General features: G+C 44.3%; 1 protein-coding gene across 1 annotated transcript; it reads left to right on the plus strand.

The window, feature by feature from the left end:
* Positions 1–7,414: 7,414 nt before the first annotated feature.
* acanb (aggrecan b) lies at positions 7,415–17,508 on the plus strand (the record flags this gene model as incomplete). The annotated part of the gene is made up of 17 exons (XM_079274613.1): positions 7,415–7,493; positions 7,817–8,200; positions 8,666–8,840; positions 9,325–9,452; positions 9,575–9,868; positions 10,023–10,223; positions 10,643–10,817; positions 10,919–11,046; positions 11,139–11,432; positions 11,579–11,689; positions 11,863–11,970; positions 12,098–13,213; positions 13,446–13,604; positions 13,826–13,908; positions 13,990–14,134; positions 14,309–14,491; positions 15,298–17,508. 17 exons carry the CDS (start codon positions 7,415–7,417, stop codon positions 15,387–15,389), a joined length of 3,855 nt encoding a protein of 1,284 aa, XP_079130739.1. The 3' UTR covers positions 15,390–17,508.
* Between the last annotated feature and the right edge of the window lie 49 nt (positions 17,509–17,557).

Raw genomic sequence — 17,557 nt, forward strand, 5'->3', positions numbered from 1 at the left:
ATGTGCAGTGACACGATGTCCCACTGGTGGAGGGAAAGTTAATAGTTTCGCTCTAAAAATCTAAACCACGCTTTTATATTGTCAAGAAATGAGCAGAGCTGGAGACGAAATTACCTCAAACAGTCAAACTAAGGTGAAATGGATGAACAGATTTCTGTGATCTCAACAGATGACGCAGTATGTGAGAGAATGAACACAGCGGCTCTTCTACAGGAGGAAAAAATGTCTATGGTCTCGTAGACTGTTCCTTTGTTTGACATTTACTTTTTCTTTCATGGGCTCCGGAGTAACCGTTTGGCTCCTCCAGTCTTGGCCGTCTTTACATTGGGAGAGACGCACTCAAAAATCAGTCTGAGATCACAGCAGCAGCATAAGTGAGGTACTTTGCGGTTGTTAGGGCAATTTTCCACTAAACAAACCTTTCTATCGTCTTATAAATGTATAACACATTTTGTGGGGCTTTTGGCTTCAAGGAGCTTTCTTGTGACTATAAGAGCGCCATTTGTAATCCCCAAAACCTGCTGGCTTGGACACTTCTTCCTCTTCAGCGTCTCCTGTTCTGCTCAACGGCTTTCCAGTGAAGCTTCTCAGCTGCCAACTTTAGAAATCTGTGGTTGAACAGGCCATTTAACTATGAATGTGCACGAGAATGTCAAGCATGTGTCAACGGGCGAACTTTCCTTGCATTAAAAAAAAAAAGGAGGTGGCCTGGTATGCAAACGTTCTGGTGCCTGACTTTCTGTGCGGCTCCTTCAGATGTGTTACCATGCAACAGCTGATTGACATGAATGATGGTGAGTAAACCTGATGTTTCTATTTCATCTGTGTGCAGCTGCTGAATAAACACGGAGTCGGCAAATAAGCACAAAATTAGAGCAAATCGGCGGCTAATACCTTCCCCTTTGAAGATGTAGATGGTAAGAGTGTGTCAGTGAGTGCAGGCAGCACACAGCCGGTATTTACACCTCTGAATAGAGTTTGGAGGGAGACACGCCTCTCCTCAACCTCAGGCCAACATTAGCATGTTTGACTTTTAAGTGAATGCACACTGACACCAGCGGCAGACACATGTGGCAGTATATGCATGCTGAAACACGCACTCTTTTTCAGGATGAACAGTCATCAACACATACTTCACATTCTTTGACATTATTATTGTTTTGTAAACTCATAACTTGTGATACATTAAGCAGTATAAAGTAATACGAATTCGGTCCAGGTCCTTTTTTATCAGCTTCAACATTAAAGTGACACATTAATGCATCATATCTTTGACACAGTACTGTAGATCCTATATAGATCCTATATAAATAAATAAATCAATAAATGCACCATGCATTGTTTTGCTGGCATTGTTGCAGACAAATGAAGAGCGAGCGGGACACGCTGTAGCCACGAAATACACTCATTTCTGATTGGCTGGCAGGTGTTCGATAAAAATCATGGACACACATCAGAAAACACCATATGCAATCGTGAAATACTGACATTTACTGCACAATTAATTCAGCCGATAATACTTACATACCTTGACTCCAGTAAGGTTTTTAATGCAGGCCTTTTACTTGTAGTATTTTCACAGAGTGTTATTAGTACTTTTACTTCACTGCTAGTATGTCAGGACCCCTCCCAATATCTACACAGTACAGAGACAACTTTGGAGTACGACAACGACCGACAGTATACTGTAAATATTCAGCCATTTATTTTACTGTTTGCAGGCAGCATGAACTACAGCATAAGATTACTCATACTGTGTTTTGTGAGCTACAGAAGAATATTAGGGCCATGAGGTGGAAAATGAGCGGAGGAAGATTTCTTTTTTTATTAGCATTCCGAGAATTAAGTCAAAATGTCAAAAGTAAAACCAAAATGGTGAGAATAAAGCCGAAATGTTGAGAACAAGGTTGAAATAGCATTTCAGAATAAAGTCAACATATTAAAAATAACATTGACATTTTAATAATAAACACAAAATGTCAAGAATAAATGAATAAACTTTTAGCAAAGAGCATCATCTGAAATTTCGCCTTTATTCTCAACATTTCTCATTCTTAACAGTATCCGTCTCCATTCAAACCAATTTGACAAATAACTGCAGATAGACTGACACAATCTGACATTGTCCAGGAGCAGCAAGAATCCCTTTATTTTGCCAGATTTGATGACATTCTGTGCTTCAGCGTTGATATTCAAGGCTGTTTGTATGACCTCACCAACTGGCAGGAGAGGCTCTCTCTCTCTCTCTCTCTCTCTCTCTCTCTCTCTCTCTCTCTCTCTCTCTCTCTCTCTCTCTCTCTCTCTCTTTCCAACATCTAAATGTGTGGCAGAGTTGGAATAAAGCTTCTTTCTGCTCTCCTACTCAGGCAGGAGTGAGAGGCCCCTTGAGTCGCTGGCCTGGGAGCTTTGGAGCATCAACGGTACGTTTCCAACTCCCAACTGGAGTCCCTAACAAGGAATATTGTGACAGGGTTATACTTTGACACTTCATCCTCCGATTGGGGGGACAGGTAGGATACTGGTTGAGTACTGTATCAGATGTCAAAGCAAAGGCAACTGTTTGGAGTTTCTTTTTCCATCTCTGGGAAGTTAATCATAAAAAAAACGAATAACTTCAGTCAGTTTTTGTGCTGGTGGGATTGTGATTTGTTTGCTGGCAGTCTGGTATGGTTTCTGCGTATTGCTGAGTTGACTTTAGTGAGGTGTTAATGGATTCAGCTTTTCTTTACAACTAACTGATTGTTGATGTTGGATTTGCTGGTTTAATTTCGCCGTTTTAAATGTGAGTGTAATGTGCCAGGAAAAGTGTTTTGAAATGAATTCCATTTATATGTCAGTTTGCATTCTGGGTGGATGGAGAGTGGCATGTATGAAATTGCATCACATAACTTAATTACTCAGTGTCTGAATTCATTTCATCTCAGTCTGCCAGTACTCAGAGATGTGTGGTCTAACCCTGAATGGTTTGCGACTCCTTAAAACAAAGCCGTGTGTGCTTGTGATGCTCCTCGTCTCCGTTGCATGTCTACTAATCTTGACCGCGTCATTCAAAGAGCAGTTAAGTTTTCCTGGTTTATAAATGGTAAAAAAAATGATCCAGGTATTCACAAGAAAACAAGCAAATATCACAAGAACGTCTGATTTAAGAAATACAATTTTGTGCAGCAGAAATATGTTTTTTTTCTTTTCCATCTTACGATCGGTCGTCTTTGCGAAACCTCCGATTTATTACACGACCCCCTTGACCCCCACTCGGGGTGGCATCACGGGGAATAAGATACTAAAGGTGCTAAAAGAACACAAATCTTCATCAGACACGGCAGACTGCGTGCAGATTGGTGAGAATGGAAACATACACAGAACTTTGTCACTTCCAGACCTCAAGTCGCAAATGGAAAAAGGGGAAAAATGTTCTTTTCGACTTAAAATCTGAGCAGTGAGAAACTGTGTTTGGTTATTGGGGAAAACAATGTTACTTCTTGCAATTTGGGAAACTCCTGTCAAGAGTGACACCCTGTTACCATGGTCACATCGAGCCGTGGGAGCGCACGTCGTGAATTATAATTTTCCGATGTCAAGGAATGAAACAAACAATTGACAAAGGGTTCAGCGACAGCAAATATCTTCAGACTTTTTACACGTAGGATCATCTGTAAGTTAGTCTCAGATATAGTGTCGACTTGTTTGTATACGTTTGCCACATTTAACTACGGTAATGTGCACATGTTGCTCAAGCATGTCTTTTTATGAACGCATGTCCTAATATACCCATATGGCACCTGTGAATATGAATATTGTTCCTCCCCAGTCCACCCACTTACCTGTACAAGAGTCTGTGTGTGTTCTCAAACACAGCCCATACAGTATGTGTCTGTACAGCGACACATGCACACACACACTCCCATGTGTTTTCTTTACCAAGGGGCATCGGACGTGCGCTGCCCTCACATCCCCGTGGTAATCTATGAGTGTAGGTCTGTGTTTCTGTGTGTGTGTGTGTGTGTGTGTGCGTATCAATGTCAACTCTGTTCTTCTGCTGAGGGACTCTGGAGGAGTGTGGGAGGTGGTGAGCCTCGCCTGGATGCCCGCCTCATGTTTACCTTGGCAGGGTCGCAGGCCCCCCTCCCCCCCGAAGGCCCTGCTCCTGTCCGTTGCTGGAACAGACCAAGGCCTTATTGCCTCCAACCTCAGCTGGGAGCGGAACATACCACAGCGGCCGAACAGGGGAGCGAGTAGCAAACCCCTACCGACGGACTGAATGGGCACACTGTGGAGAGAGGGCCGGCTGGCTGGACCTGGCCTGGTGTGGCTTGCTCACGAATGCTAGAGCGCGTTATGAAGTGGCCACAGTTTAAATGATGCATTTAGAGAGAGCCGAGGGTCTGCTGAATGATCGGATGTTAAGGAGTAAGGAGTCAAGGTTTTGGTTGGCTCGCTCTCTGGTGTTCTCTGTGTTAATACATTGTGAGGGAGTGAGAGTACAGGTTTGCGTTCTAGCTGGTTATTGCTCTCTTCATTGATTTTTGGGAGGCCTACCCTGACTGTGACATATGGCATTATAATTTTTATGTAAAAGAACATATGACTCAGTCATTTTATGCAACACAAACAGAAAGATACAGCACTAATGCATTACCTTTTCATATATATATATATCCTCTATATCTACCCATAATTACTAACTCAAGAACAAATATGCAAAAAACATTTAAACAGCAGTTAAAGAGTAACTTAATTCCAGACTGAATAACTGTGTGCTTGACAGTGATGGGTGTGATTGGATGTGGCCTGAAGTGTGCACTGCTGCTGGCCTGATATCAGACAGCTGTCATCTTCAGTCTGACATCGCCCCCCCCGCACTCTATTTCAGCCTGTTCTCATTCCACGGGCATCAGATACAGATGCGTTGTGCGTCTGATACCGACGCACATTGCATCCTTTAGCGTCTGCTCATCCGGGTCATCATGAGACGCTCAGAGAACATGCTCGGGGAGTGTGATGACGTAGTATAAAGGCTGAGGGGAGGTGGATGGTGTTCGAGATCGGTGTTTGTGTGCGGTTGAGTTAGTTCGTATCCGCCTGAGTCTAACAGCATTTTAAGTCGACACTGATGTGTAGCCACTAGTTTTGCCAGAGTTTTAAGAATGGAGCGGAGTGAAGTCAACATGCCAGACGAACCTGTCAACTCAAACTAGTGGCGGGGCGGATTGAATTATCTGGACCCCAGAATCCCTATTGCACATTTAAGAGTGATGTCACGCTGTACTGGAACACCCTGGAGTACACTTCTACATCACTGCAGCAGTGTGAGAAGTTAAACCACGGGGAGTCAGCAGAAACAATATGTTCAGCTGCCGTTAAGTTGCTTTCCATTGGAAATATACGAGACATTACATTTGATCTCATGGCAAGTCTTAAAGTCTTAGACTTAAAAGATCACTTAAAAGTGTTTGTATTAACTCTTGCAGCACATGCAACATCTTAAAATGAGATATTCATGGGAGGTTGTTGTTGGAAAGTATTTTGAGAAAAACAGAAATATGGTCATACTCCAGAAAAGTTGAGAATAAATCCAAGAAGGTTAAAAAAAATGGTGCTAAAGTCAGGAATAAACCAGAACAAGTCAGGTCAAGTCAGCAAACACCCCCAAAAGTAGAGACGGCCAAAAAACAACAAGACGTCAGTGAGTTCGAACACGTCATGGTGAAGAGGCTGCGTGGGTGGACTGAACATCACAGACGGATAGTAAAGGCATGACAGTGTGGGATTAGTCCAGGGTGCTTTGTCCATCTGTCCACATATGGCGTGTGGTATTTTGTGTTTCCTCCCAAACTAAGCAGACATTCACTCTCAGACATATCTTAGACAGCAGGGTAAATATTAGTCCCACTGCAGGCTGTATGTCCTGGATCTGAGGAACTCTGAGAACGCTAGCATCGCACACAGAGATTCATGCAGCTTGCACACACAGACAAACAGTATTCACAGTCCAGTGTGTTACAGTGAATATGGTCTTGGTTTATATGCTGAGTCAGTTGAACTTAAAGAAGTATTTTTTTAGCCTTTCACCAGGCTGCCGACCTCAGGTCAGCTGCTGTGAGCTGCAGGTTTATTGGTTGTAAATGACACCGTGTGGCTGTTCAGAAATGAACTGAATGTGTTCTGGCAATGAATGCAGCACAACGAGGGTTCAGTCGGGACTCTCAACGGTGTCACGGCAGTGGAATGCTGAGAGAAAATAAGCAATGTGGTAATCAGTGTTTGACAGATGTGGGTTTGTGATAGCAGAGCTGATGTTTGTGGACCGAAGTAGCCAGTTGGTGAACTCTATTTAATTCAGGTCAAATTTGACTTTTGTCTCAAAAATAATCAAAAAACACAGGACATGATGTTTGTCTGTCCTTTGTGCCAAGGTGGTGAGCACTTCCAGGAAATGAACCTTGTTTTGAGTGGTTGACGATCTGCAAGTGGGGGTTTCCAGCTTGTGTGGGGTGTATCTTGGTTTGGTTCATGTTGTAGATGTCTCAAAAAGATATAGATGAAAAAACAGTTTGATCGTAGGAGGTCAATTTATAATTTACAGAAAACAGAAAAAGAAAGCAAGACTAAGAGTCTACAGCCATGCAGCCAGTGGAGCAACCGACTTTTCTCTCCCAAGAGTAATAACACTAACGTAACTAAAAAGGAACTCAATTTAATAAAAGCACAAATACTTTCCCGTGGGATATCTGGCTTATAGCATGGGAAAAACAAACTCTCTGCTTCTACCCAGAAATACTTGAGATACTGAGAACAGTTTGAGCAGCAGATTATATTTTCATACATGCACAGATACTATAAATACTCCGTATGCACGCAGACATAGACCCAAAGAAAGAATAGTTAGTAAGGTTCATTTGTCCCTCTCAGCACTGAGTCTAATTTTAGCACTAAAGACATTTCCTGTGCCCAGAGACAGAGGGGCTTTCATTCCTCAACATGTATGGTATTTCCAAATGACAGAGACTCCTGACGTCCGCTTTCCATTTTAGCCAACGGCGCTGACGTAATAACCAAATGCACTGCGTATCCTGGATCGCATGGAATATGAATGGAAGCGTACAGGAGTTAGGGGAAAAACACAGTGGCATTCAGGAGCAGAGGAAATGACAATAAACCCACTGATTCATTCTAACACTTGCTTCTCTGTTCATTCAGTGCAGCATCTCTCATTCAGACGTTTTCCTGTTTGTGATCCCTCTATACTTAGCCGTCTGATCAGTAAGTTATGTATGGGTTTAAAAGGACAAACATGACAATACATTTGAAATGTTTTTTATAACTTTGAGCTCTGCCCGTCCTTTCTGTCATGCATCATATCGTCCACACAAATTTGACACGCAGTGTCGTCCATTTGGTTGTGTTTCAGGTAATCATGACCCCCCTGCTTCTGCTGTGTGTGTCCTTGCCCCTCATCTCGGCAACAGTATTGTTTGAGCTTGAAAACCATGACGGTAAGTGTGGTTTAGTCAAATGGCTTCTTATCTTCACAGTCACAGTACACAAATTAAATACGTGTCTCCGGACATTTGTTTGTTCGAACCTAATTAAATATGCTGCTGATCTATTGGCCAAGTCAGACTCATTTATTTGGCTATTTTTGTTCTGTTCTTACCTCTCTTTTAGTCTCTTTTTAACCAACCTCAAAATATTTTCCTAATAATTTCTAGAGATGTAACATTTCCCGGTAAAGCAGTTTGTAAATGTATTATTATCATTAGGTTGTATCCTCGTTAAAAAATACAAAGACTAACATCTTGACCTATCTTTACCGTAGAATTGGATGGCACTCTGCGTGTCAGCATCCCTATGGAGATGCCTCTCCGGCCTCTGCTGGGCAGCAAGGTAGTGGTGCCCTGTTACTTCCAGGACAACACAGTCAACGACCCCGGAGCCCCGACCGTCGTCCCGCTCTCCCACCGCATCAAATGGACATACGTCACCAAGGAGAAAGTCACCACGATCCTGGTGGCGTCTGAGGGAAAAGTTCAAGTGGAGACAGAGTATTTGGACAAAGTGACGATGATCAACTACCCGCTGGTGGCCACTGACGCCACCTTGGAGATAACAGAGCTGAGGTCCAAAGATTCTGGCACCTACCGCTGCGAGGTGATGCACGGCATTGAGGACAACTATGACTCTGTGGACATCCAGGTTCAGGGTACGCCACAGAAACATGAAGTTTCATTCACTTTACTTCACTACGATATTAAAGTCATTATCTACTCACCACATGGCAAGCTTAGTTAGACCCTGCAGTTCTATGTCAAAGGTTCTCTCAAAATAAAGATTTACAGGATGAAAAAAGTTCAAACAATGCTCATGTACACTCTGAGAAAACCGGTCAAAAAAGCAGATCAAGTCCTTTTGAAATTTCGGCAATCATATCGTTGGCTGCAGGTTTAAACTCTCCGCCTCCGTTTGGTTTTTGGTTGGGTATAAACCAGTGTCCATGGCTTAAATCGGTCTGAGTTGTAACGGCACACTGGTTCATCAAGCTCATACAGGTCAGACGAAATTCAAGCACAAATGTTGGTAGAAAAGAGCTCATCGAAATTGGCATAATGACTTCAAAGACATTTCATCACATCTCTTATGTCTCCGACCCGCTCTCCGTACCTCACAGGTATTGTGTTCCACTACCGAGCCATCTCCACCCGCTACACGCTGACGTTTGAGAAGGCGAAGGCAGCCTGCATCCAGAACAGTGCAACCATCGCCACAGCAGCCCAGCTGCAGGCTGCTTACGATGACGGATACCATCAGTGCGATGCCGGATGGCTCTCTGACCAGACTGTCAGGTAGTGTCACTCTAATCTGCTTATACTGATCACTATGGACAGGTCGCCATCAAACAACTTTACAGCCACACCTACGGGGAATTTAGGGTTTCTAATTCGTCAAACCTGAGTGTCTTTAGACTGTGCGAAGAAATCAAAACACAGAGAAAGGCCATACAGAAACAAAGAGGAAATTACCTGCTGACTCACAGATTCAAACCAGAGATCTTTTTTGTTGTTAAATGTCCATTGAGTAACACATCAGCAGTCAAAGACAAGGTATGCTTAAGAGGGCTTTCACAAGCCGTAGTTCTTGTGGCTACTTCGAATCTGGGTGAGATTTATACTTTTCAACAATAGGCTATAAAGCAAAAAAATGTATTTTACGTACCAACAGACTCACAATAAATAATAAAATAAAACAAAACAATAAAACAAAATAACTGAGGTTGTTACTGACTTTTCATGTAAGTCCATCTGCTGACCGACGTTTTGACCTTTCAAGGTACCCCATCCATGAGCCGCGGGAACGTTGCTTTGGAGACAAGGAGGACTTCCCCGGCGTGAGAACCTATGGTGTGAGAGATGTCAACGAGACCTACGACGTGTACTGTTTTGCTGAGAAACTGTCAGGTACATTAATCTAACAAGGGTACCAAAGCTACCTGACATATGAAACCTCTGTAACTAGACAGGACGGTGGACTCGTCATGTCAACGTGTTTATCTCCCTTCTGCTCTCCACTCTCCTCCCAGGCAGGGTCTTCTACTCCATATCTGTAGAGAAGTTTAGCTTCTACGAAGCAGGAGATCAGTGTGCCAAACTCGGTGCCCGACTCGCCACCACCGGGGAGCTTTACCTGGCCTGGAAGGGTGGCATGGATGTGTGTAACGCTGGCTGGCTGGCGGACAGGAGTGTACGCTACCCCATCAACATCGCCAGGCCTCAGTGTGGAGGGGGGCTCATTGGAGTGAGAACCGTCTACCTGTTCCCCAACCAGACAGGATATCCCTACCCTGACTCTCGCTATGATGCTGTCTGCTTCCAAGGTAAATCCTTCTTGATAAGTGTTCAGTGCATTCTGGGAGCTTCTTTGTCGACATCTTAACTCATATCTGTTTGGTATTAACTCTATTTTATGGGTTGATTTCTTCCCTAAAGCTGTCGATTCTATCAAGGAATTATGCAATCTTGTCTCCTCAGCTGGTGAGGATGCTGGTGTCGTGCCCGTGAGGACTACCCCTTTCCCAGACATCATCCGCATGACACCCGCCCCTGGGATGTACCCGAGCCTCACCCCCTCAGCTGGGGGAGAGGAGATCAAGCGTGGAGAAGTCGACACCTTCACCCCACTGCCCGCCCCGCCCAGTGTGACAGACGTAGATGCTGCCATGGCTCCCACAGGTAAGTTGGTTGTGTACTTGGTCGATATCAAATACTGACAACTGAAATCTAGAAGGCTGAACCTTCACCTCCTCCCAAGATGAAAGTATCTGTGGAAATCCATGCCTTTGGTGATACAAAAGATAAAAATCAGCTGTAACTTTTATGCTGTGTTGACCCATTCCAATAACTTATTTTTGGAGATGCCTGACTCAAAAACCATTATTTCTGTTCGCTATTCAGATTGCGAAAGTAGGCAATACCCTAACAAAACAACATCCATCAGCACTGTTATATTTAGTACTTTCCCCATGTGTATGTTTCTGTTAAATTTAGAACTATGAATAAATGACCACAAGATGGGTGGTAACAAAGTAGGCAAAGCTTAAATAAGCATCGAATGAGATTTTTTGCCTTCTTCCCTCCCTCTCATTTCCCAGGTGTGGTGTTCCACTACCGACCCATCGCCGGTCGGTACACTCTGACCTTTGTGGAGGCTCAGCAGGCCTGCCAGAGTGTCGGGGCGGTCATCGCCAGCCACCTGCAGCTGCAGGCAGCCTTCGAGAAAGGCCTGCACCAATGTGATGCTGGCTGGCTCCGCGACCAGACTGTCAGGTAAACATAAAGCCTGTGTAGCAGGAGATAGAGTCCTGGATGGACTATTATGGGAAAGCAAAGCTTTAATATATTTAACCAATATCCTCTTTTATGCTCAGGTACCCCATCGTGTCACCCAGAGATAACTGTGCTGGTAATCTGCCACACCTCCCAGGAGTCAGATCCTACGGCCTGAGACCAGCTAGCGAACATTACGATGTATTTTGTTACGTGGAACATCTGCGAGGTGATGGGCCCACTCACTTAAATATCGACCTACCTAGCTATTGTATCTGGCATGTTTGAGCTCCTCTGAATGTTTGTGCATGCTTCCTCCAGGTGAGGTCTTCTTCACCAGTGACTATGACAGCTTCTCCTATGAGGAAGCTGTGCAGCACTGTCAGAAACTCAACACCACCTTGGCCACCACTGGGCAGCTGTTTGCTGCCTGGAACCAAGGGCTTGACAAGTGCCGTCCAGGCTGGTTGATGGACCGCAGTGTCCGCTACCCCATCACAACCCCCAGGTCCCACTGTGGAGGCGGTCAGGTCGGGGTTCACATTATCTACGCCTTCCCCAACCAGACAGGATTTCCTGATGAGCACTCACGCTACGACGCCTACTGTTTTAAAGGTAGGGAAGGTGTGGTTACATTTTGATTTTAAAGGAAGATAATGAACTCGCCGAAATAACAAAGTCTCGTAAACAGCACTCCTTGCAGCCAAATTCACCAACATAAGTTATTGCCATTAATCAAAAACTTCTCAATTTCTTTCCAGCTGAAGTTGCAGTTGTTCACTTTGAAAATGAAACCAGTGTGAATCTGACAATCGTGACGGTGGATGTCATCAACAAGACAACAGTCACAGTTGATTACTTTGCTCCCACAGGTGAGACAGATGGATGAAAGCTGTTCTCTTGGGTCCTTGTCATTACCTCATCTTACAGTTTTAATATTTCTCAAAATACATGGTCCTGATTATTATCTCAAATAATGTTTTTTTGTTTTGTTTGTGTAATATTATCATTGATATTTATATGCATCTTCATCATCTCTTTTTAGTTGAAACTACTGGAGAATACAATGAAACTGAAACCCATGTAAATATTACTGAAATCGAGGAGTTTATCAACGAGACAATCATCACAACTCAGCAAGTTGCTCCAACTGGTAAGACAAAAGGAAAAACTGTGTGAATGAAAAGGCCACAGATATAAAATTGCAATAAAACTAAACACAAGGACATAAGAAATAAAGAATCTAACAGACTCTTAAATCTTCTTAATATTTTCCCTAGTGAAAGCCATTTTACCTCCAGGCCCTGTTGATGTGTCCGGCTCTGGTTCAGCTGATCATTCAGCCAGCGGGGAGATCTCAGGGGAGTCCGGCACCTCCGGTACCAGTGGTGACGCCTCCGGCTCGGGACAGAACGTCATCTTCAGCGGCAGCACGGACGTCTTCTCCGGGGATCAGTCCGCCTCTGGAGGCCCGCAGGAGGCGGAAGGGGGAAGTGCTGTCATCGTCACATCTGGCGAACTGGGAAGTGCATCTGGATCTGGGGCCGGGGTTGACACTCAACACTCTGGCTTCAGTGTATCTGGATCAGGTTTTATCAGTGGAAGTGGGGACATCAGTGGTAGTGGCGGAGACTCTATAATCATCATGGTGGATGGGAAGATGGAGGAGGTGTCGAAGACTCACCAAAAACCCACTGAGCAGGAGTTAGGCCAGGGAGGCATTGATACCAGCGGGTCTTTCTTGGAATCAAGTACCTCCGGATCTGGACGTATGTCCGGGTCAGGCTCCGGTGAATTTTCTGGCATCTCATTTGTTGACCACAGTGCCATTGACCTGACAGTCCAGCCGTCTGGTGAGCAGGAGGTGTCTGGATATCGCCCCTTTGGATCCGGGTTCCACAGCGGCTTTCCAAGTGGTTTTCCATCTGGTTTTCCATCTGGTGTCTCAGGCTCTGCCTCTGGGGACTTTATCCTGCATCGCGGTGATGTCAGCTACCTAACATACAATGAAATGATGGTGGTGACCTTCCCGCCACCGATGCGCTACCCTGAGCAGGGCCGCGGGGTGGTGGAGGTCAGTGGGGAAGGAAGTGGGTCAGGGATCCATCATGAATTCAGTGGCACTTTGGACCAAAGCTTGCATTTCTCAGGAAGCGGAGTCCCTGATGAAAATCCGAACGCTGAGAAGCTTTCTGTCACCTTACCGCCGGGATCGAAGGTGACTGAGTACATTGCCAGTCTCGGCCAATCGGGACTCGGGGAGGAGGGTCAGGAAAGCCGTGCTGGACCTACAGTGTATGTAGTGACTCCAGATGCAGCCTACACCAGCCCAACCACAGCACCGTCAGTGTCATTAGCAACCCCTGCTGTAGTGGAGCAGCCTGAAGTAGTGGAAGGTATGTGGTTTAGGTGTTTACTTTGCTGTAATTCTGCTGATATAATATTGTTTCCTAAGGCAAAAAAAACTACCATATTCACATTATCAATATTTTAGCAATTGTCCTTGTGATGCATCATTATTGTTTTTTATGCCATTTAGCTTGTGTTGGATACTAATATATAAATATCTTTCGTCATTTTTCATGCTTTTGTCAAAATGTCTTGATGTGTATGTCTGTGTGTGTGTAGCTGTGCAGGGCTGTGCTGAGGGCTGGTTGGAGTTCATGGGCAGCTGTTACCTCCACTTTGCTGAGAGAGATACCTGGTCTGAGGCTGAGCAACGCTGTCAGGAGGTCAACGCCCACCTGGTTAGCATCGGCTCCCAGGAGGAGCAGCAGTTTGTCAACTGTGAGTAGCTGTGTAATTTGAGTAAAGGGAGAAAGGGTTATTGATCTTTCAAATTTGGGGAGAAAGAGGTAAAAAGAAAATTGAAAGGTCGAGTTTTGTGGGGGTAAAACATCTTGTTACTACTTCGGACATTTGAACATTGACATAGCATTGGATGCAAGCATAAGAGAACACATGAGCTGTGGTTTGAAAGCTAAAATCAATTTTTCTTTGCGATGCAGCCAATGGCCAGGACTACCAGTGGATTGGACTCAATGACAAAGATGTGCAGAATGAGTTCCGCTGGACAGACAGCAGTCCTCTAGTAAGTTTGATTGCTTAACAACTATCTACATCATTTTATCTTGTTGATGGATTCATTGACTCGTCTTTTTACCTTCTTTAGACCTTCGAGAACTGGAGGCCCAACCAGCCAGATAACTACTTCAACTCTGCGGAGGATTGTGTGGTGATGATCTGGCACGAGGGCGGACAGTGGAATGACGTGCCCTGCAACTACCACCTTCCCTTCACCTGCAAGACCGGACCTGGTAAGCTTGGGTGGTAATATGTGTCTGGCCAAGAAGTGATTCTGGGAATTCTTTCTAGAAGGAAAATTAGTTTGGGATGTGAAACAGTTGGACAACTAAAAAAAACAACCAGCAATCTTGACCCATAGACAAGCTGCAACTGTCACTATATGTTTGTCGGTTTTCTTTTTTCAGCCATGTGCGGAGCTCCTCCTGAGGTGCAACACGGGCGGCCGATGGGCAGCGGCAGTGAGCGCTACCCCGCCAACTCTATAGTCCGCTACCAGTGTGAGGCAGGCTACACGCAGCGCCACCTGCCCGTCATACGCTGCATGCCAGACGGACAGTGGGAGGAGCCACGAGTGGAATGTACAGAAGGTAGGCTTGCGGGGAAATGCTGACATATGGATTGACCATCAACAATTTAAAAATGTTTGTGTGTTAAAACAACAACATGAAAGTGTAGCTCAGTTAACAGCCGAGTTGGCAGCTTCCGCAAAAGACAACCACAACACAGTTGGACCAGAAGCAAAAAAAAAGTGAGGTCTATTTTTGGCACAAATGCCGCTTGATACAGCAGAAATGTTCAAAAGACACGTTTTTCACATATTAAATCCAAGATGAATGCGTGTTTCCATGAGCTGAATTTATAGTTATTGTCTGTCCGTATCAACAGATCAAAATATATTCACTTTAAATCACAGATCAGGATGCGAGGACTATCAAAACGAGTGAGTGACCAAAGTTACACTCCAATGTGTTTTGGCCAGTCATGTTGGTTTTCCTCACGTGGGCGTCTTCCGGTCTGATTGCCAGTGACGTGATTGGCCACAGCAGCATGAGATTGGGCTGCAGCAAAGGTCCCTGGTTGAACTCAAACCGAGGACGTTGCACATTGTTGATGCCTTAAACCCCGAGGTTACCTGGGCATCCAAGTGCTTGTTTTTAATCCACTTCATTCATGAAAGAGATTTAAACCTTGCAAACAAACATAAATTGCGTGTGAAATACACCTGCAGAGCTGATTAAGAGCCCAAGGTGGCCTTTGAAACGGATAATTTCAGCCACAACTGCTCACTTCATCAACTGTTGAACATACTGCTCACTCAATTCAGGATTTATACATCTATTGGCAACTCATGTCATCAGTATGCGTACCTTTTTCTCCCCCCCCCCCCCCCCAGCTGGCGCCAACAGTAACCGGCTACACAAAAGATCCCTCAGGAGAAGAAGTAAAGGAGTCAGCAGCCAACAGGAACAGAGGAAGCTGCACTGAGCAGGAATGAAAAGGACATAGAACAGAGAGCCACAAAGGACCCCCTCTTGCAAAGAAGCATGGACACCAATGCAAATGCCGGACCAAAAGATAACATTCCCCACCATGTATTGACACACACACACACACACACACACACACACACACACACACACACACACACACACACACACTAAAGCACACACACACACACACACACACACACACACACACACACACACACACACACACACACACACTAAAGCACACAGTAAAGCACATTTAGACAGTGATAGTGTAATTGACTGATGATTTGGATCTTTGAGTGTCACCCTGCACCTTCTGAAGGCAGTTTTTTCGATGTATTTATATACTGTCTAATTTATAGCCGTGATCTAGTATTGGGGAGCATTATCTCATTGCACATTTTTCTGCCATCGGTTGCCAGCACTGCACACAACGTAAGGTAGATGAAATAGTAGGAGGCTTTAGAGTGACACACACACAGTCCAAATCAGCTCAACAAAATAAAAGTGTTTTCGATTGCAGCTGGATTCTCTGAAGTCAAACACATTGTCACGCAAACCTTTGCTATATTTTTAGGGTATTCTTCTAGATGTCTGTTTCTCAGTAGTTTTTATTGCTTTTATTCGGTCTCGAAGGACTTTATTTGTGTGCTTCAGCCTGGCGAGACAAAACTGTTTCTTACGGTGAAGGCGGAGACAGTGATTCTCAAACCTCTTCGGTTGTGACCCCTTAAAATACAGCAATGAGCACCTCTTAACCTACAACACGGAGAATGAAGTCAGGTTTTGTAAGGGGGAAAAACCTGCCGATACATTGGTGAACTGTATCGCCATATTTCAAGACCCCAAATAATCTTGTCACAACCTCAAGCTTGAGAGCCACTGTGCAGCACCACCGCGGCAGCATCAGATGGACTGAAATGATTGTGCTGTTCCAATCGATGCTGAATACAGAAATCCAAGTTCAACATGTGATTAAAGTCAGTGCAACAGACCTGGATTGAAATAATCAGCACTCATGCACTTTTGCGAGTCTTCAGTCACTTCTGTGCTAAACACAAAAAAAGAAACAATCCTCATCTGTAGCTGGCACATGCCAAGGAGCCCGGACTGAGAAACAAGTGAGATCTACAGTTTGACGCTGAAGTCGCTGGCTTTATGCTTTTATGAGATTCAGTGTTTGCTAAATGAATGAAGTTTCTCACTGTAAATATTCACTCTACAATTCTCTGAACAGCAGGATCTGTCAATAACCAACGCAGAGACGGACAATTTAATTGTTTGTTTGATGAGTTCATCATCCACCCTGTTGATTTGTTGGTTTAATTCAATGGTAGGTTGCAGTTATGAGTTACTTATGTAATTTTGAGCCTCAAACATCTTTGTGGAGGTTTCTGGTGTGTGTTTCATGCAATAGGGTTTTATCAACAGAAATGTACTTCTTAAAACTTGAGAAATTATACAATTTTAGGGAATAGAAGCTGTGAAAGCAGTCGAAATTATTATAAACATGACGAGAAAGACGATAGAGAAGGCGGAGGTGGCGGATACGAAATGTTGACCATGACCTTTTAAAAAGGTCAAGATTTGCTTTTCAACTCTGAGAGCAGATACAGTACTTTAGTCCATATCTGATTTCTCACAGAACAACTCACAAACACTACAACAGCTACCACACACACACACACACACACACACACACACACACTATCATGGACACGCACACACAATTCAGAGAACACGCTACAGAATATGAAAGTGGATGAGTGAGCGCCACAAAGTGAAACACCTAGCTTGTTCAAAGTTTGCACATCTTGTACACAAAAAAGATATCAACAAATTCGACTTGGATGCTCCTGGTGTGTGCTGGAATTATTTCACGATCACATTAGAGCGTAAGCTCAAATTTCAACAGGAGGCCAACATTTGAGTGACTAAGTGGCAAATCAGTGAGGCTGTGTATCAGTGTTTTGATTCTTCAATAAACCGAATCATCTCTTGACAAATAAACCAAAATATGTTTAACGTTGCACACAGAAACACGTGTTGTGACTTTGTTCAGACCCCGAACGCTCATGTGAACATACAGTGTGCTGTACCAAATAAAACTTGGAATCATCCGTCTCTGTGGAATGTCCTCGTGTGCAAAACTGTCACTTCTTT

The sequence above is a fragment of the Melanostigma gelatinosum genome, assembly GCF_949748355.1.
Source record: "Melanostigma gelatinosum genome assembly, chromosome: 1".
NCBI classification, from domain to species: Eukaryota; Metazoa; Chordata; class Actinopteri; order Perciformes; family Zoarcidae; genus Melanostigma; species Melanostigma gelatinosum.